Source organism: Blennius ocellaris, assembly GCF_963422515.1.
Source record: "Blennius ocellaris genome assembly, chromosome: 19".
Lineage (NCBI taxonomy): Eukaryota > Metazoa > Chordata > Actinopteri > Blenniiformes > Blenniidae > Blennius > Blennius ocellaris.
The window spans coordinates 25,388,778-25,404,851 of NC_137668.1; the positions used below are offsets into that span (position 1 = coordinate 25,388,778).

Below are 16,074 nucleotides of genomic sequence, written 5' to 3' on the forward strand. Positions count from 1 at the left end.
ACCGTGAAGTGGTAATAACACCGTGAAGCGGTAATAACAGTGGTAATAACACCGTGAAGTGGTAGTAACGCCGTGAAGCAGTAATAACAGTGGTAATAACACCGTGAAGCGGTAATAACAGTGGTAATAACACCGTGAAGTGGTAGTAACGCCGTGAAGCAGTAATAACAGTGGTAATAACACCGTGAAGCGGTAATAACAGTGGTAATAACACCGTGAAGTGGTAGTAACGCCGTGAAGCAGTAATAACAGTGGTAATAACACCGTGAAGCGGTAATAACAGTGGTAATAACACCGTGGCTGTGGAGGTGAAGACTCCATGTTTCCTGCAGTGAGCGCCGTTACGTCAGAGGACAGACCAACAGTGACGTTCCGTCACCACAACACGTTGGTCTTAGAACCCGTTCCCAGACCTATCCAGAGTTCTGTGATGTTCCCAGATGTTCTGCTCAGAGGCTCTGGTTCTCTCCAGAGTCCAGTCGGTCCAAACCCCTCGTTTCCTCCAACGTTCCGTCAGAATGACGCCGTCGCCCGGCGGTGATCCTGAGGAACTGTCAGACTCTGGGTTCTCTGCTGGAACCAGACAGGTTCTGTCAGACCCTTGTGTTTGTGTGGATCCGGTGGGTTCTTGTCTCTCTGGACGGTTCCCCAGCTCCCTCTTTCCACCCCCACCTCCAGCGGTACTCCAGAACCGTGTCGGAGTACCGGCCGTCCCCTCGGCTCCTCCAGGAACCCGGAGGAACTCGAGTCCTGCGGTTTTATTCCACTGAGTTCTGCCAAAGTCTCAGTCGAAGTGGAACCAATGATCCGGCGGAGCCGAGGAGGAATCTGTCCGCGATGCGGTGGGGGTGCTGGATAAATAATCTGCTGCACGGAAACACTTCCAGCTGTTCAACAATATGGCCTCTGCTCTGTCTCCTGTCTCTGAACGTCAATGTCTTCTGATTCATTAGTCCGTCCCTCTTGTCCAAAACGTCCTCTTGTCCAACACGTCCTCTTGTCCATCACCTCCTCTTGTCCAACACCCCCTCTTGTCCAACACCTCCTCTTGTCCAACACCTCCTCTTGTCCAACACCCCCTCTTGTCCAACACGTCCTGTTGTCCAACACGTCCTCTTGTCCAACACCCCCTCTTGTCCAGCACGTCCTCTTGTCCAACACCTCCTCTTGTCCAACACCTCCTCTTGTCCAACACGTCCTCTTGTCCAACACCTCCTCTTGCCCAACACGTCCTCTTGTCCATCATGTCCTCTTCTGCACCACCTCCTCTTGTCCACCACGTCCTCTTGTCCATCATGTCCTCTTCTGCACCACCTCCTCTTGTCCAACACGTCCTCTTGTCCAGCACCTCCTCTTGTCCATCACCTCCTCTTGTCCATCACCTCCTCTTGTCCAACACCTCCTCTTGTCCAACACGTCCTCTTGTCCAGCACGTCCTCTTGTCCAACACGCCCTCTTGTCCAACATGTCCTCTTGTCCACCACGTCCTCTTGTCCATCATGTCCTCTTCTGCACCACCTCCTCTTGTCCAACACGTCCTCTTGTCCAGCACCTCCTCTTGTCCATCACCTCCTCTTGTCCAACACCCCCTCTTGTCCAACACCCCCTCTTGTCCAACACCTCCTCTTGTCCAACACCTCCTCTTGTCCAACACCCCCTCTTGTCCAACACGTCCTGTTGTCCAACACGTCCTCTTGTCCAACACCCCCTCTTGTCCAGCACGTCCTCTTGTCCAACACCTCCTCTTGTCCAACACCTCCTCTTGTCCAACACGTCCTCTTGTCCAACACCTCCTCTTGCCCAACACGTCCTCTTGTCCATCATGTCCTCTTCTGCACCACCTCCTCTTGTCCACCACGTCCTCTTGTCCATCATGTCCTCTTCTGCACCACCTCCTCTTGTCCAACACGTCCTCTTGTCCAGCACCTCCTCTTGTCCATCACCTCCTCTTGTCCATCACCTCCTCTTGTCCAACACCTCCTCTTGTCCAACACCTCCTCTTGTCCAACACGTCCTCTTGTCCAGCACGTCCTCTTGTCCAACACGCCCTCTTGTCCAACATGTCCTCTTGTCCAACACCTCCTCTTGTCCAACACCTCCTCTTGTCCAACACGTCCTCTTGTCCAACACCTCCTCTTGTCCAACACGTCCTCTTGTCCAACACCTCCTCTTGTCCAACACGTCCTCTTGTCCAACACGTCCTCTTGTCCATCACCTCCTCTTGTCCAACACGTCCTCTTGTCCAACACCTCCTCTTGTCCATCACCTCCTCTTGTCCAACACGTCCTCTTGTCCAACACGTCCTCTTGTCCAACACGTCCTCTTGTCCATCACCTCCTCTTGTCCACCACGTCCTCTTGTCCATCATGTCCTCTTCTGCACCACCTCCTCTTGTCCAACACGTCCTCTTGTCCAGCACCTCCTCTTGTCCATCACCTCCTCTTGTCCATCACCTCCTCTTGTCCAACACCTCCTCTTGTCCAACACGTCCTCTTGTCCAGCACGTCCTCTTGTCCAACACGCCCTCTTGTCCAACACGTCCTCTTGTCCAACACCTCCTCTTGTCCAACACCTCCTCTTGTCCAACACGTCCTCTTGTCCAACACCTCCTCTTGTCCAACACGTCCTCTTGTCCAACACGTCCTCTTGTCCAACACCTCCTCTTGTCCATCACCTCCTCTTGTCCAACACGTCCTCTTGTCCATCACCTCCTCTTGTCCAACACCTCCTCTTGTCCATCACCTCCTCTTGTCCAACACCTCCTCTTGTCCATCACCCCCTCTTGTCCAACACGTCCTCTTGTCCAACACCTCCTCTTGTCCAACACGTCCTCTTGTCCAACACGTCCTCTTGTCCAACACCTCCTCTTGTCCAACACCCCCTCTTGTCCAACACGTCCTCTTGTCCAACACCTCCTCTTGTCCAACACGTCCTCTTGTCCAACACGTCCTCTTGTCCAACACGTCCTCTTGTCCATCACCTCCTCTTGTCCACCACGTCCTCTTGTCCATCATGTCCTCTTCTGCACCACCTCCTCTTGTCCAACACCTCCTCTTGTCCAACACGTCCTCTTGTCCAGCACGTCCTCTTGTCCAACACGCCCTCTTGTCCAACACGTCCTCTTGTCCAACACCTCCTCTTGTCCAACACCTCCTCTTGTCCAACACGTCCTCTTGTCCAACACCTCCTCTTGTCCAACACGTCCTCTTGTCCAACACGTCCTCTTGTCCAACACCTCCTCTTGTCCATCACCTCCTCTTGTCCAACACGTCCTCTTGTCCATCACCTCCTCTTGTCCATCACCTCCTCTTGTCCAACACGTCCTCTTGTCCATCACCTCCTCTTGTCCAACACGTCCTCTTGTCCAACACCTCCTCTTGTCCAACACGTCCTCTTGTCCAACACCTCCTCTTGTCCAACACCTCCTCTTGTCCAACACCTCCTCTTGTCCAACACCTCTTGTCCAACACGTCCTCTTGTCCAACACGTCCTCTTGTCCATCACGTCCTCTTGTCCATCACCTCCTCTTGTCCAACACCTCCTCTTGTCCAACACGCCCTCTTGTCCAACACATCCTCTTGTCCAACACGTCCTCTTGTCCATCACCTCCTCTTGTCCAACACGTCCTCTTGTCCATCACCTCCTCTTGTCCAACACGTCCTCTTGTCCATCACCTCCTCTTGTCCAACACGTCCTCTTGTCCAACACCTCTTGTCCAACACGTCCTCTTGTCCAACACCTCCTCTTGTCCAACACCTCTTGTCCAACACCTCCTCTTGTCCATCACGTCCTCTTGTCCAACACGTCCTCTTGTCCATCACCTCCTCTTGTCCAACACGTCCTCTTGTCCATCACGTCCTCTTGTCCAACACGTCCTCTTGTCCATCACCTCCTCTTGTCCAACACGTCCTCTTGTCCAACACCTCTTGTCCAACACGTCCTCTTGTCCATCACCTCCTCTTGTCCAACACCTCTTGTCCAACACCTCCTCTTGTCCATCACGTCCTCTTGTCCAACAAGTCCTCTTGTCCATCACCTCCTCTTGTCCATCACCTCCTCTTGTCCAACACCTCCTCTTGTCCAACACACCCTCATGTCCAACACGTCCTCTTGTCCAACACGTCCTCTTGTCCATCACCTCCTCTTGTCCAACACGTCCTCTTGTCCATCACCTCCTCTTGTCCAACACGTCCTCTTGTCCATCACCTCCTCTTGTCCATCACCTCCTCTTGTCCAACACGTCCTCTTGTCCAACACGTCCTCTTGTCCAACACGTCCTCTTGTCCATCACCTCCTCTTGTCCAACACGTCCTCTTGTCCAACACGTCCTCTTGTCCATCACCTCCTCTTGTCCAACACGTCCTCTTGTCCAACACGTCCTCTTGTCCATCACCTCCTCTTGTCCAACACGTCCTCTTGTCCAACACGTCCTCTTGTCCAACACGTCCTCTTGTCCATCACCTCCTCTTGTCCAACACGTCCTCTTGTCCATCACCTCCTCTTGTCCAACACGTCCTCTTGTCCAACACGTCCTCTTGTCCATCACCTCCTCTTGTCCAACACGTCCTCTTGTCCAACACGTCCTCTTGTCCATCACCTCCTCTTGTCCAACACGTCCTCTTGTCCAACACGTCCTCTTGTCCATCACCTCCTCTTGTCCAACACGTCCTCTTGTCCAACACGTCCTCTTGTCCAACACGTCCTCTTGTCCATCACCTCCTCTTGTCCAACACGTCCTCTTGTCCATCACCTCCTCTTGTCCAACACGTCCTCTTGTCCAACACGTCCTCTTGTCCATCACCTCCTCTTGTCCAACACGTCCTCTTGTCCAACACGTCCTCTTGTCCATCACCTCCTCTTGTCCAACACGTCCTCTTGTCCAACACGTCCTCTTGTCCATCACCTCCTCTTGTCCAACACGTCCTCTTGTCCAACACGTCCTCTTGTCCAACACCTCCTCTTGTCCAACACCTCCTCTTGTCCAACACGTCCTCTTGTCCAACACGTCCAGACGGTTGAAGAGTCTCGTTGGACCGTCGCCACGCGAAGCGAAACCCTACCCTCCCGGCCTGTTTACAATTAGTTCCTTTTGAAGCGCTGCCTTGTAATTCCTCTCCTCTTGATATAAAGATCCAGTCTTGATAGAAGGCAAGGGCGCCTTGCCTTTGTTTTTGCAGCCATACCTGTGGCTTGTGACTGACGGATGGAAAGAGGCGATAATAAAGACTTTGTCTAAAACCTCACTGAGGTCTCCGGTTTCCCCGTGGAGCCGGGAAGAGCCCCGCCCCCACCGTGAAATGTTATTTGTGGGACAGGGGGGGGGGGGGGGGGGGTCGGCGGGGGGTGGGGGGGGGGGCGTCCAGGTCGCCCCCGGGGCCGTGTTGCCATGTTGGTCACTGGGAGCGGAGACGGGAGCCAGAGCGCCTCTTCGCCTCGTAAAGACGCCGCCGCCGGGCGGCTTTCACGCTCCGCTGGCTGATCCTGGCAGGAAGTGAGCGGGATGGTACAAGGAGCCCCTGCGGATCCCCGGCTTGCGCCGCGGCCGCATGCCGAGTCGTACCAGAGTGGGGGGGGGGTGCCCCCCAGGCGGCTCTCGGCCCACCGAGCCGAGGAGAATCACACAGCGTGTCACACTTGTAGTCCTGACAAAGGCTGTTAGCGCCTCGCCTGCGACGGCGGGGACGGAGGGGAACCGCAGCGGCGCTCCCGCCGCGGCGCGGACTGTTTGACTGCAGTTCTTCATGTTTGCAGTCAGAATTGATACGACGACTTGAGGGGAAATATGAGAGTTTACAGGCGTCAGAGGACTCGTTTGTTCTCGTTCACTCGACGGCGTCACTGGAAACACGAGCAGCTCAAAAGGTGGAACTTTTGGAAAACACTTTGACTCTGTTGCCATGTCGACGGGCGAAAACGACGCTTTCTGGAAACACCTGGGTGGATGTGGGAGACGCTGCTCCTAGTGGGGAAGCAGTAGTACTGCACATGCTCAGTAGAGACGATCAGAAGTTTCCTCCCTTATTCTCTTGGACTTGGTACTTTTATTTTGAAAGTCACCGTGATAAAGAACCAACTGGGTTTTCTCCTATTGTTGATGTTTAGAGATCATTTTTATAGAGCAGCTTCCTCCTCTAACACCAGATTATAGAGCATCTTCCTCCTTTAACAACAGATTATAGAGCATCTTCCTCCTCTAACACCAGATTATAGAGCATCTTCCTCCTCTAACACCAGATTATAGAGCATCTTCCTCTAACACCAGATTATAGAGCATCTTCCTCCTCTAACACCAGATTATAGAGCATCTTCCTCCTCTAACACCAGATTATAGAGCATCTTCCTCTAACACCAGATTATAGAGTATCTTCCTCCTCTAACACCAGATTATAGAGCATCTTCCTCCTCTAACACCAGATTATAGAGCATCTTCCTCCTTTAACACCAGATTATAGAGCATCTTCCTCCTTTAACAACAGATTATAGAGCATCTTCCTCCTTTAACAACAGATTATAGAGCATCTTCCTCCTCTAACACCAGATTATAGAGCATCTTCCTCCTCTAACAACAGATTATAGAGCATCTTCCTCCTTTAACAACAGATTATAGAGCATCTTCCTCCTCTAACACCAGATTATAGAGCATCTTCCTCTAACACCAGATTATAGAGCATCTTCCTCCTCTAACACCAGATTATAGAGCATCTTCCTCCTCTAACACCAGATTATAGAGCATCTTCCTCCTCTAACACCAGATTATAGAGCATCTTCCTCCTTTAACAACAGATTATAGAGCATCTTCCTCCTATGATCTGAGGCATTACAACAACACGACATTAATTCTGTGTGTGTGTGTGTGTGTGTGTGTGTGTGTGTGTGTGTGTGTGTGTGTGTGTGTGTGTGTGTGTGTGTGTGTGTGTGTGTGTGTGTGTGTGTGTGTGTGTGTGTGTGTGTGTGCTTTCAGTACTAAAAAGAAGAACAGCACCAACTAGTGGCCCCACATGGAAACTACAGTTCTCAGTGTGGTCGAGATGAAAAACGATGTGAGTGGTTGTGTAACGGAGATGCCGACTCGTCACTTCCTGCTGGTCTGTGTTTCAGTGTGTGGCGTCGGTCCGGCCCGTCAGATGAAGAGCCTCCAGTTCCGAAGCATTGCCCCCAAGGCCCCGGCCGTGGCGCCCTCCCCCCTCCCCCTCCCCCGCCCCCGCGGTCCTGGCCTGCCAGCCCCCGTCGGCCCTCCCCGAGGCCTCCACCGCCTCCGCCCCCAAGTCCATCATCGTGCCGGCCCAGAACTACGCCCTGATGCAGATCGCGGGCCAGGACGGGACCTTCTCCCTGGTGGCCCTGCCCCCCTCCGTCTCCTCCGCCACGCCGCAGCAGCAGAGCCAGAAGAACCTGAAGCTGCCCATCCCCCGGTACCAGCCGGCGAGGAGCCGGGGGGCCACGTCGCCCGCGGCGAGGCCGAAGACCGCCTCCACCGCGCAGACCAGGCCGGGAGCCGGTTCCGGGTCTGCGGCGGGGACCAAGAAGCTCCAGGAGGCCCGGCCCCCGAAGGAGGCCGTGGTGCCCAAGGAGGAACCTTCAGAGCAGCTGGTCTTCATCGACCCGGCCTCCGCCGACATCTCCGTCACCGCCCTGCTGCCGGACAACGCCGTCCTTTATCCCGGTTCCCAGTTGGAGCGAACGCCGGACGGCCCCGAGTGGCCGGCCCCCGGCGGCCTGGTGCAGAACCTGCAGTACCCCCCGGCCGCCGCCGCCGGCCCCCAGGGCCCGCCCTCGGCGGAGGAGAGCAAGGCGGCGGTGAGGCTGTGCCCGTCCAAGCCGCCTTCGGCGCGGGGCAGCATCACGGTCCTGTCCCCGGCCATCTTCAGCAAGGCGGTCCAGATCGTCCCGTCCCCCCCCAGAGGGAAACTCCCCATCCCGCCCTACGCCAAGATGAAGAGCAGCTTCCTCCCGGAGAAGAAGACCGCCGGCCCCGTGAACGCTGTCTCGTCCGGGACCCGGGACAAGACCCTCGTCTCGGGTCACAACCAGGTGCCAAACTCTGCCCTGCCGCCTCCGGCCAAGGCCACGCCCACCCCCGTCCCGGGGACCCTCCAGAAACCGCCGGGCAAGAAGAGAGGCAGGAAGAGGAAGACCGTCGAGGACATCCTGGCGTTTGAGGCCCGGAAGAAGCGGTCCCTGTCGTTCTTCCGGAGGAGGGCCCCCGAGAAACCGGCGGCAGTGGTTCCAGGTTCCAAGGTGAAGGAAGTGGACATTTCAAAGAAGTACCGCAGCATCAGGCCCAAGCCCCTGCTGCTCATGGAGACGCTTCCCCAGCTGGTCGGTCTGCCCCAGGAGAAGGAGCTCCTGCTGGGCCAGCAGGTCCCGGCCTCCAGCGCCACCAAGACCCTGGACGGTCCCCCCCAGCCGGCCCCGCTCACCCTCCACCTGAGAGGCTCCTCCCACTCCAGGGTCTTCGTCGGCAGCCGCCCGGTCCACCGCTGCCCCACCTGCAGCCGCTGCTTCCAGTTCAAGCACCACCTGCAGAGCCACATGAACAGCCACACCAAGAGCCGGCCTTACGTCTGCCCCTTCTGCCGCAAGGCGTACGCCCACTCGGGCAGCCTGAGCACGCACACCAAGCTGCACCACTCCGAGGCGCGGCCGCGCCGCGCGCTCAGCTGCGAGTTTTGCCACAAGTCCTTCGGCTACGTGGGCGTGTACTTCAGCCACCTGAGGGAGGTGCACAAGGTGGTGCTGACCGTGGAGCCCTCCGTCAGCCACCACGAGGACCATGTGTCCCCGGAGGGGTGAGACCCGCCGTCCGATGACATCATCAATCAGTGTGTCGCAGCACCAATCATGTGGGCCTGTTTCCATGACAACAGTGGATTTGATTCCTCTGGTTCTGTGTCCCTTGTTCTAATTGAATGTGTCTCAAAGCCGTGACTAATGACGTGTTCTCGTCCCCGGCAGGAGGAACTCTCCAGAACCGCCCGATGAGCCGGACCGCGAGGACCCCGTGGAGTTGCAGATCAAATGCGGCCGCTGTCAGGCCGTCACTCCCACCTTCGCCGACATGAAGATGCATCTGCTGTACGTCCACGGCGAGGAGGTCCACGTCCGCGTGCAGGACGACCCGGCGTCGCGGGTCGGCCGCGAGGCCGAGGACGAGCTGGTGAAGCACGCCGCCCACTACTGGCGGCAGCTGAACGAGCGGCGCAACCTGGTGAAGTGCGGCAGCTGCGACGAGGAGTTCTTCTCCTTCTCCAAGCTGAAGAGGCACATCCTGTCGCACCACCGCGGCCGGGAGGACGGCGGCGTGCAGTCGTCGCCGGACGGCGGCGGCGGTGGCGGCGGCGGCCTCAGCGTGCTGGCGGCGGGCGCGGCCTTCAACTGCGTGCTGTGCAGCGCGGTGCTGGACAGCAGGCAGCTGGTGATGGAGCACTGGAGGAGTCGCCACCACTGCGAGCAGCCCGGCCTGCTGTGGGACGCCCTCGGGTCCTACTCCGGCCTGGAGGACGTGGACGCAGACGGGGACCTGGACACGCCGGCGCCCAGCCCGCACTAGCCTCCGAGCCTCACACGGGGCACCAGCCTCCCAGGCCCAGACTGGGCCCGAGCCTCACACGGGGCACCAGCCGGGGCTCCTCCTCCTCCTCCTCCTCCTCCTCCTCCTCCTCCTCCTCCTCCTCCTCCTCCTCCTCCTCCTCCTCACAGCACAGGGACGGAGAGCATCTCTCTGGTGTTTTAGCACAACGTCCATGTTTCTCCAGAGAAACCACGTCTGAAGCAGAGACGGTGAAAACGGATCTCACGTTCCAAACTCCCAGAATCCACTTTTGTAAACAGCAGAATTGTTCACGTCAGTTTGTTGCACTGCCGGGTTTCTCTTTGGTCTGTATTTAATATCCTGTTTGGAATTAGAGCATTATTTTGTTTTCTACTGCTTATTTAAATGTGATCGATGGTCGTTTAGAACCGAACTGATGCAGTCATTTCCTCCCTTTAACCCGCCGAGTCATGCAGATTTGTTTTGTTTTAAAAAAAAAAAAGAAGCATGAAGCCCAAAGCGTCACGGTAATTAACGATACGACGTCAAGAAATCCAAAACTATTTAAGTTTAGTTTTCTTTTTATTTCAAGAACAAAGTTGAAGTTTTGATCATTAATTCGGATTTTCAAGTAAAGAAATTATTTCATGATCCTATTTTATATCTGGTTGAATTTCCAGTTCAAAGATTAAATTATTTGATTATTTTCAAGCAAAATTCACAGATTTTCAAAAGTTTGATCAACACGTCGACTTTGTTCTTGATGTTTTAAACGATTTCTTGAAGTTTCCCTTTTTTCAATTATGTTGATTTTGTTTTTAATATTTTGAAAATTGCTCTGGTTTATTTTGAAAAGTTCGTCTCAAGTTTGAATTTCAAATTCATTCTATATAAAAAAAAAAAAAGTATTTTATTCTTGAAGTTTATCGTGTTGGACTGCATCTTCAGAGTATTTTAATAACAATAGTAACTAAGCCCTGTTTCCACGGCGACACTTAACGTCGTTTCAGACGTTCCAGGTTTACAAGGCGCTGCTCTGAGAACCATGCAGTTCTCATGTCGGGCCACAGGGTGGCGCTGTTGTTGGGACGGGACAACAAACCCAAAACAACAAAAGTTTAGTGTTTTCACTTGGACTTGTCGTCGTGGCAACGGGCCTCGTTCCTCCTCAGAAGGACTCTTTGATCTCTTGAGTTCTTTGATCTTTAATCGTTCGACCTTATAGAGTTCATATCTCCTTTTTTGTTTAACATTCCTGACTTGTGGTTAACATTTCACATTTTGAAGCTCTTTAAAAAGATCTATTCCAGCATCACTGTGTGAACGACGCCTCGGTTCTGTCCCGTTTCTAAATGTTGGCGTCGTCGGTCAACGTCCCAGGTTCTACTTCCTGTGTGGATCCAAGGCCTCGTCGTTCTGTCGTCAGCTGATTTCCTGAACGGCGGCTGAAGACGGAGAACGGCGCTCTCTGACCTCACGAGCCGCTAACACCCAGGTAGCACATTGGTTAGCGTAGCTCGGCCCGCGGAGGCCTGGCGGACACGGACCTCGGACTGGAGAACCAGGACGGCTCCGCGTGGCGCCGCTCCGCCTCCATTTTCAGTATTCTGCTCGTCTTTAGGCGACGATCCGTCTTCTGTTCCTTCACGCTCCATTGTGAAGATCTGACATCTGGAATCATCTGCACGGCTCGACGCCGCCGGACTGAATCTTTTTAAATCGCGGAGAACCGACGCCCCGGTTCCACAACGTCTCCAGGGAAAAACAGTCGCTTTGTCTTCACAAGGCAGCGGTTTGAGAACGTGATTCACCAGCGACAGGAAGAACCCAAGAGTCTTCGTAAAGTTGCGTTTTCTGCCGTTTCCATGGAGACGAAGCGTTTTCAAAAAGTTCCTAACCGGAGAGCCTCGTCGTCGTTTTCTCTCCTGTCGGTTCCTCCCTCCCGCCGGCCGTCGGTTCTTCTCTCCCATCGGTTCCTCTATCCCGCCGACCGATGGTTCCTCTCTCATTGGTTCCTCTCTCCCGTCGGTTCCTCCCTCCCCTCGGTTCCTCCCTCCCCTCGGTTCCTCCCTCCCCTCGGTTCCTCCCTCCCGTCGGTTCCTCCGTCCCGTCGGCCGTCGGTTCTCCTCAGTCGCAGGTCATCAGGCGGTGGACGTTCCTTTCCTCCCAGAGAATCTGAACTTGACTTGAAGCTGCAGTTCCTGACGTGGCGACGGACGGTTCCGGCGGTTCTGGTTCTGCAGGAAGACCTTCACTAACCAGCACCAGTGACCTCCTGTGGCCTTGTGGGGACGTTGGCGTCCATGACGTACCGTGGCTCATCAGCAGTCCGTTCACCTGATAGGTACCACGCTTCTAGAACCACTGGCAGGAAACGTCTGTCCTTTCTAGAAACGACGCAAAGGAAACCTTTGCCTTGCCTCCGTCATGGCGCCTGTGGAACGGCGTACGACCAGTGGAACAGTGTATGGCGGCGTACGACCAGTGGGACAGTGTATGGCGGCGTACGACCAGTGGAACAGTGTATGGCGGCGTACGACCAGTGGAACAGTGTATGGCAGCGTACGACCAGTGGGACAGTGTATGGCGGCGTACGACCAGTGGGACAGTGTATGGCGGCGTACGACCAGTGGGACAGTGTATGGCGGCGTACGACCAGTGGGACAGTGTATGGCGGCGTACGACCAGTGGGACAGTGTATGGCGGCGTACGACCAGTGGGACAGTGTATGGCGGCGTACGACCAGTGGGACAGTGTATGGCGGCGTACGACCAGTGGAACAGTGTATGGCGGCGTACGACCAGTGTGTACCTCGATAGAAACTGTCAAGTCCAGAAAAATATGCTATTTTCTACTCTAGATGAATCCGAGTCTCTAGTAACGTATATCTATGCTTGTGATTGGTCCTGGACCAGCACTGACATGTTGTTTGGTTTGCTTCTATTGTTTATTTTATTTAATTTGTTGGGTTTTTGGGGGGGGTGCGGGGGGGTCGCTTGATGTGTGGTTTCCTGGTCGGAGGCAGTAACTTCACGACGAGTAGCTGTTGACGTTCGTCTGTGTTTTATCTTTCATATGAAGAAACAAAAAGATGACAGGGTCAAGTGAATGTACCTGAATGTTTTCAAAACCCGACCAAAAGTATCCGAGTATATATGCTACATAGACTTATTCTATAGTTCTATTGAGACAGAAGATATATGAATCTATATATTTACATAGAGTTACTAGTGGAAGCTGCTCGGTTCGTCACAGTGGAACCCTGATGCATCACTCATAGCCAAACCTGGCAACTAAAGCCATGGGGGGGGGGGGGGGGTGGAGGAGGGGGGGGGGGGGGGGCAACGGACCAACACTGACCAGTCCAGTCTGACCCATCTGACCAATCCTAACCCTAGTGGACGGATGAGTAGCTAAAAGATAGTACTGATATCGGTACTTGGTATCGGCAAGTTGCTAAAAGTTAGTGCCAGTATCGGTACTTGGTATCGGCAAGTAGCTAAAAGTCACTACTAGTATCGGTACTCTTTCGGTGAGTAGCTAAAAGTGAGTGCCAGTATCGGTACTTGGTATCGGTGAGTAGCTAAAAGTCACTGCTAGTATCGGTACTCTTTCGGCGAGTAGCTAAAAGTGAGTGCCAGTATCGGTACTTGGTATCGGTGAGTAGCTAAAAGTTATTGCCAGTATCGGTACTCGGTATTGGCGAGTAGCTAAAAGTTAGTGCCAGTATCGGTACTCTATCGGCCAGTAGCTAAAAGTTAGTATATAGTATCGGTACTCGGTATCAGCGAGTAGCTAAAAGTTAGTGCCAGTATTGGTACTCGGTATAGTCGAGTAGCTAAAAGTTAGTACTAGTATCGGTGCTCGGTATTGGCGAGTAGCTAAAAGTCACTGCTAGTATCGGTACTTGGTATCGGCAAGTAGCTAAAAGTTAGTGCCAGTATTGGTACTCAGTATCGGCGAGTAGCTAAAAGTTAGTATATAGTATCGGTACTCGGTATTGGCAAGTAGCTAAAAGTGAGTGTCAGTATCGGTACTCGGTATTGTCGAGTAGCTAAAAGTTAGTGCTAGTATCGGTACTCTATCGGCGAGTAGCTAAAAGTTAGTATATAGTATCGGTACTTGGTATCAGCGAGTAGCTAAAAGTTAGTGCCAGTATTGGTACTCAGTATTGTCGAGTAGCTAAAAGTGAGTGCCAGTATCGGTACTCGGTATCGGCGAGTAGCTAAAAGTTAGTATATAGTATCGGTACTCGGTATCGGCAAGTAGCTAAAAGTGAGTGCCAGTATCGGTACTTGGTATCGGCGAGTAGCTAAAAGTCACTGCTAGTATCGGTACTGTATCAGCGAGTAGCTAAAAGTTAGTGTCAGTATCGGTACTCGGTATCAGCGAGTAGCTAAAAGTTAGTGCTAGTATCGGTACTCGGTATTGGCGAGTAGCTAAAAGTTAACATTGGTATCGGTATTTGGTATCGGCGAGTGGCTAACAGTTAACACTGGTATCGGTACTCGGTATCGCTGAAGCTCCGACAGTGGGGTTCCACAGAGTTTTGACAAACGGCCCAACGTGGCCTCCTGCTGGTCAGTGATTGGTCCTTGGCTCCGCCCCCCTCAGGAGAACCCAGGAAGTGACAGGAAGGTCCGTCTCTCGTCTCCTCGGCGACGTGAGACGATCTCACGTTCTCCGTCAGCACAAGTGGAGAACCTCCAGGTCAGGAGGGTGGAGGCGTCCGGCTCGCGTAACGTCGAATAGAAAAACTGAAAAAAACCACAAAAAAAGACTGACAATGTTTGTGCTTGTGACTGTTGATGTACCTGAAGAACCTGGTGTTTCACAATAAAGGTTTGCTTTGTTGACGACGATCGTAAACAACAACGTTTCTCAGGCTGTTTCCGTTTGCATGACGATGCCGTGGCAACTGGTTCTTCTGCACATGCTCAGTAGAGCCCATCAGAACGACGCTTCACCCTGATAATCCCACTTGGTGCTTTTATTTTGACAGTCACCATAACAATCCCACTTGGTACAGTCCCACAGCGCCCCCCAGTGCTCCAGCAGTACTGACCCCCCCCCACAGCGCCCCCAGTGCTCCTGCAGTACTGACCCCCCCACAGCGCCCCCAGTGCTCCAGCAGTACTGACCCCCCCCACAGCGCCCCCCAGTGCTCCCAGCAGTACTGCCCCCCCCCCCCCCCCCTCGTGTCGTTCCGTCATGGAGATTCAGGGAAATGTCATTAATTGATATTTTGCAGTGGGAAGGTCAGACTGAGTGGGTCAGCCCAGGGCGGTGGGAGGCCTACATATGCCTCACCTCCACCCCCCCTCCACCCTCCACCCCCCCGCCACCTCCACCCCCCCGACTGACACTCATCTGCCCACCTCAGCATCAAACAAGCATCATGTTGAACCAGAGTCACGTTCAAGTTCCAGTTCAGCAAAACAAATTCAAATTCAATGTAGAACCTGCAGAACCAGGCCCAGAGGAGAACCTGCAGAACCAGACCCAGAGGAGAACCTGCAGAACCAGACCCAGAGGAGAACCCGCAGAACCAGACCCAGAGGAGGAACCCGCAGAACCAGACCCAGAGGAGGAACCCGCAGAACCAGACCCAGAGGAGGAACCCGCAGAACCAGGCCCAGAGGAGGAACCCGCAGAACCAGGCCCAGAGGAGGAACCCGCAGAACCAGGCCCAGAGGAGAACCGGCAGAACCAGGCCCAGAGGAGGAACCCGCAGAAACCAGGCCCAGAGGAGGAACCCGCAGAACCAGGCCCAGAGGAGGAACCCGCAGAACCAGACCCAGAGGAGAACCGGCAGAACCAGGCCCAGAGGAGAACCTGCAGAACCAGGCCCAGAGGAGAACCTGCAGAACCAGACCCAGAGGAGAACCTGCAGAACCAGGCCCAGAGGAGAACCTGCAGAACCAGACCCAGAGGAGAACCTGCAGAACCAGAGTCTCAGGTCCAGGATCTTCAGGTACAATGAAGAACCAGGTTCCGTTCACACACAACAGAACCACAAACAGCAGGTTGTTTCCAGGCCGTCATGGTGGAACAGGCCCCCGGTCGCCGTGGCGACGCGGCGGTGCAGAACGCCGTCCCTCCGCTCTAACATGACTGTGTCACAGGTCAAAGGTCACAGGCCTCCAGAGGAACGTCTCTGGTTCTGCAGGAACCAGGAGGCGTCGAGTCGCCGGCAGATAAAAGCTCGGCGCTGCGCTGATGCATATTTCCCTTTAATCAGAGCCGCCGCGCTGGGGGGGGGGGCGGGGGGGAGATCAAAGCCCCCCCACCCCCACCTCCACCCTCCACCCCACCACCTCCACCCCCCCACCTCCACCTCCCTTCAACCTGATCACTGGAGCTGCTCTCTTTCTTTCCCTGTTCTGTTCTTCCTGCTGCTTCTTCTTCCTCACTGTTTGTTTGTTTGTTGCGTCTCTCCGTCAGGCTGCAGGGTGCAGCTGGAGCAGGGAGGAGCAGGAGCAGCAGGAGGAGCAGGGAGGAGGAGGAGGAGCAGGGAGGAGGAGGAGGAGCAGGGAGGAGCG

The 16,074-nt window shown here is 54.4% G+C and overlaps 1 protein-coding gene across 1 annotated transcript in view; it reads left to right on the forward strand.

Annotated features, from left to right (window-relative positions):
• Positions 1–12,495, forward strand: part of LOC308143998 (zinc finger protein 438-like) — a 38,993-nt gene extending 26,498 nt beyond the window's left edge. The window contains 3 exon segments of the mRNA XM_080514973.1: positions 7,099–7,181; positions 7,183–8,789; positions 8,956–12,495. Of these exon segments, the coding sequence (XP_080371099.1) occupies positions 7,125–7,181; positions 7,183–8,789; positions 8,956–9,550 (2,259 nt within the window). The 5' untranslated portion in view covers positions 7,099–7,124 and the 3' untranslated portion in view covers positions 9,551–12,495.
• The last annotated feature ends 3,579 nt before the right edge of the window (positions 12,496–16,074 follow it).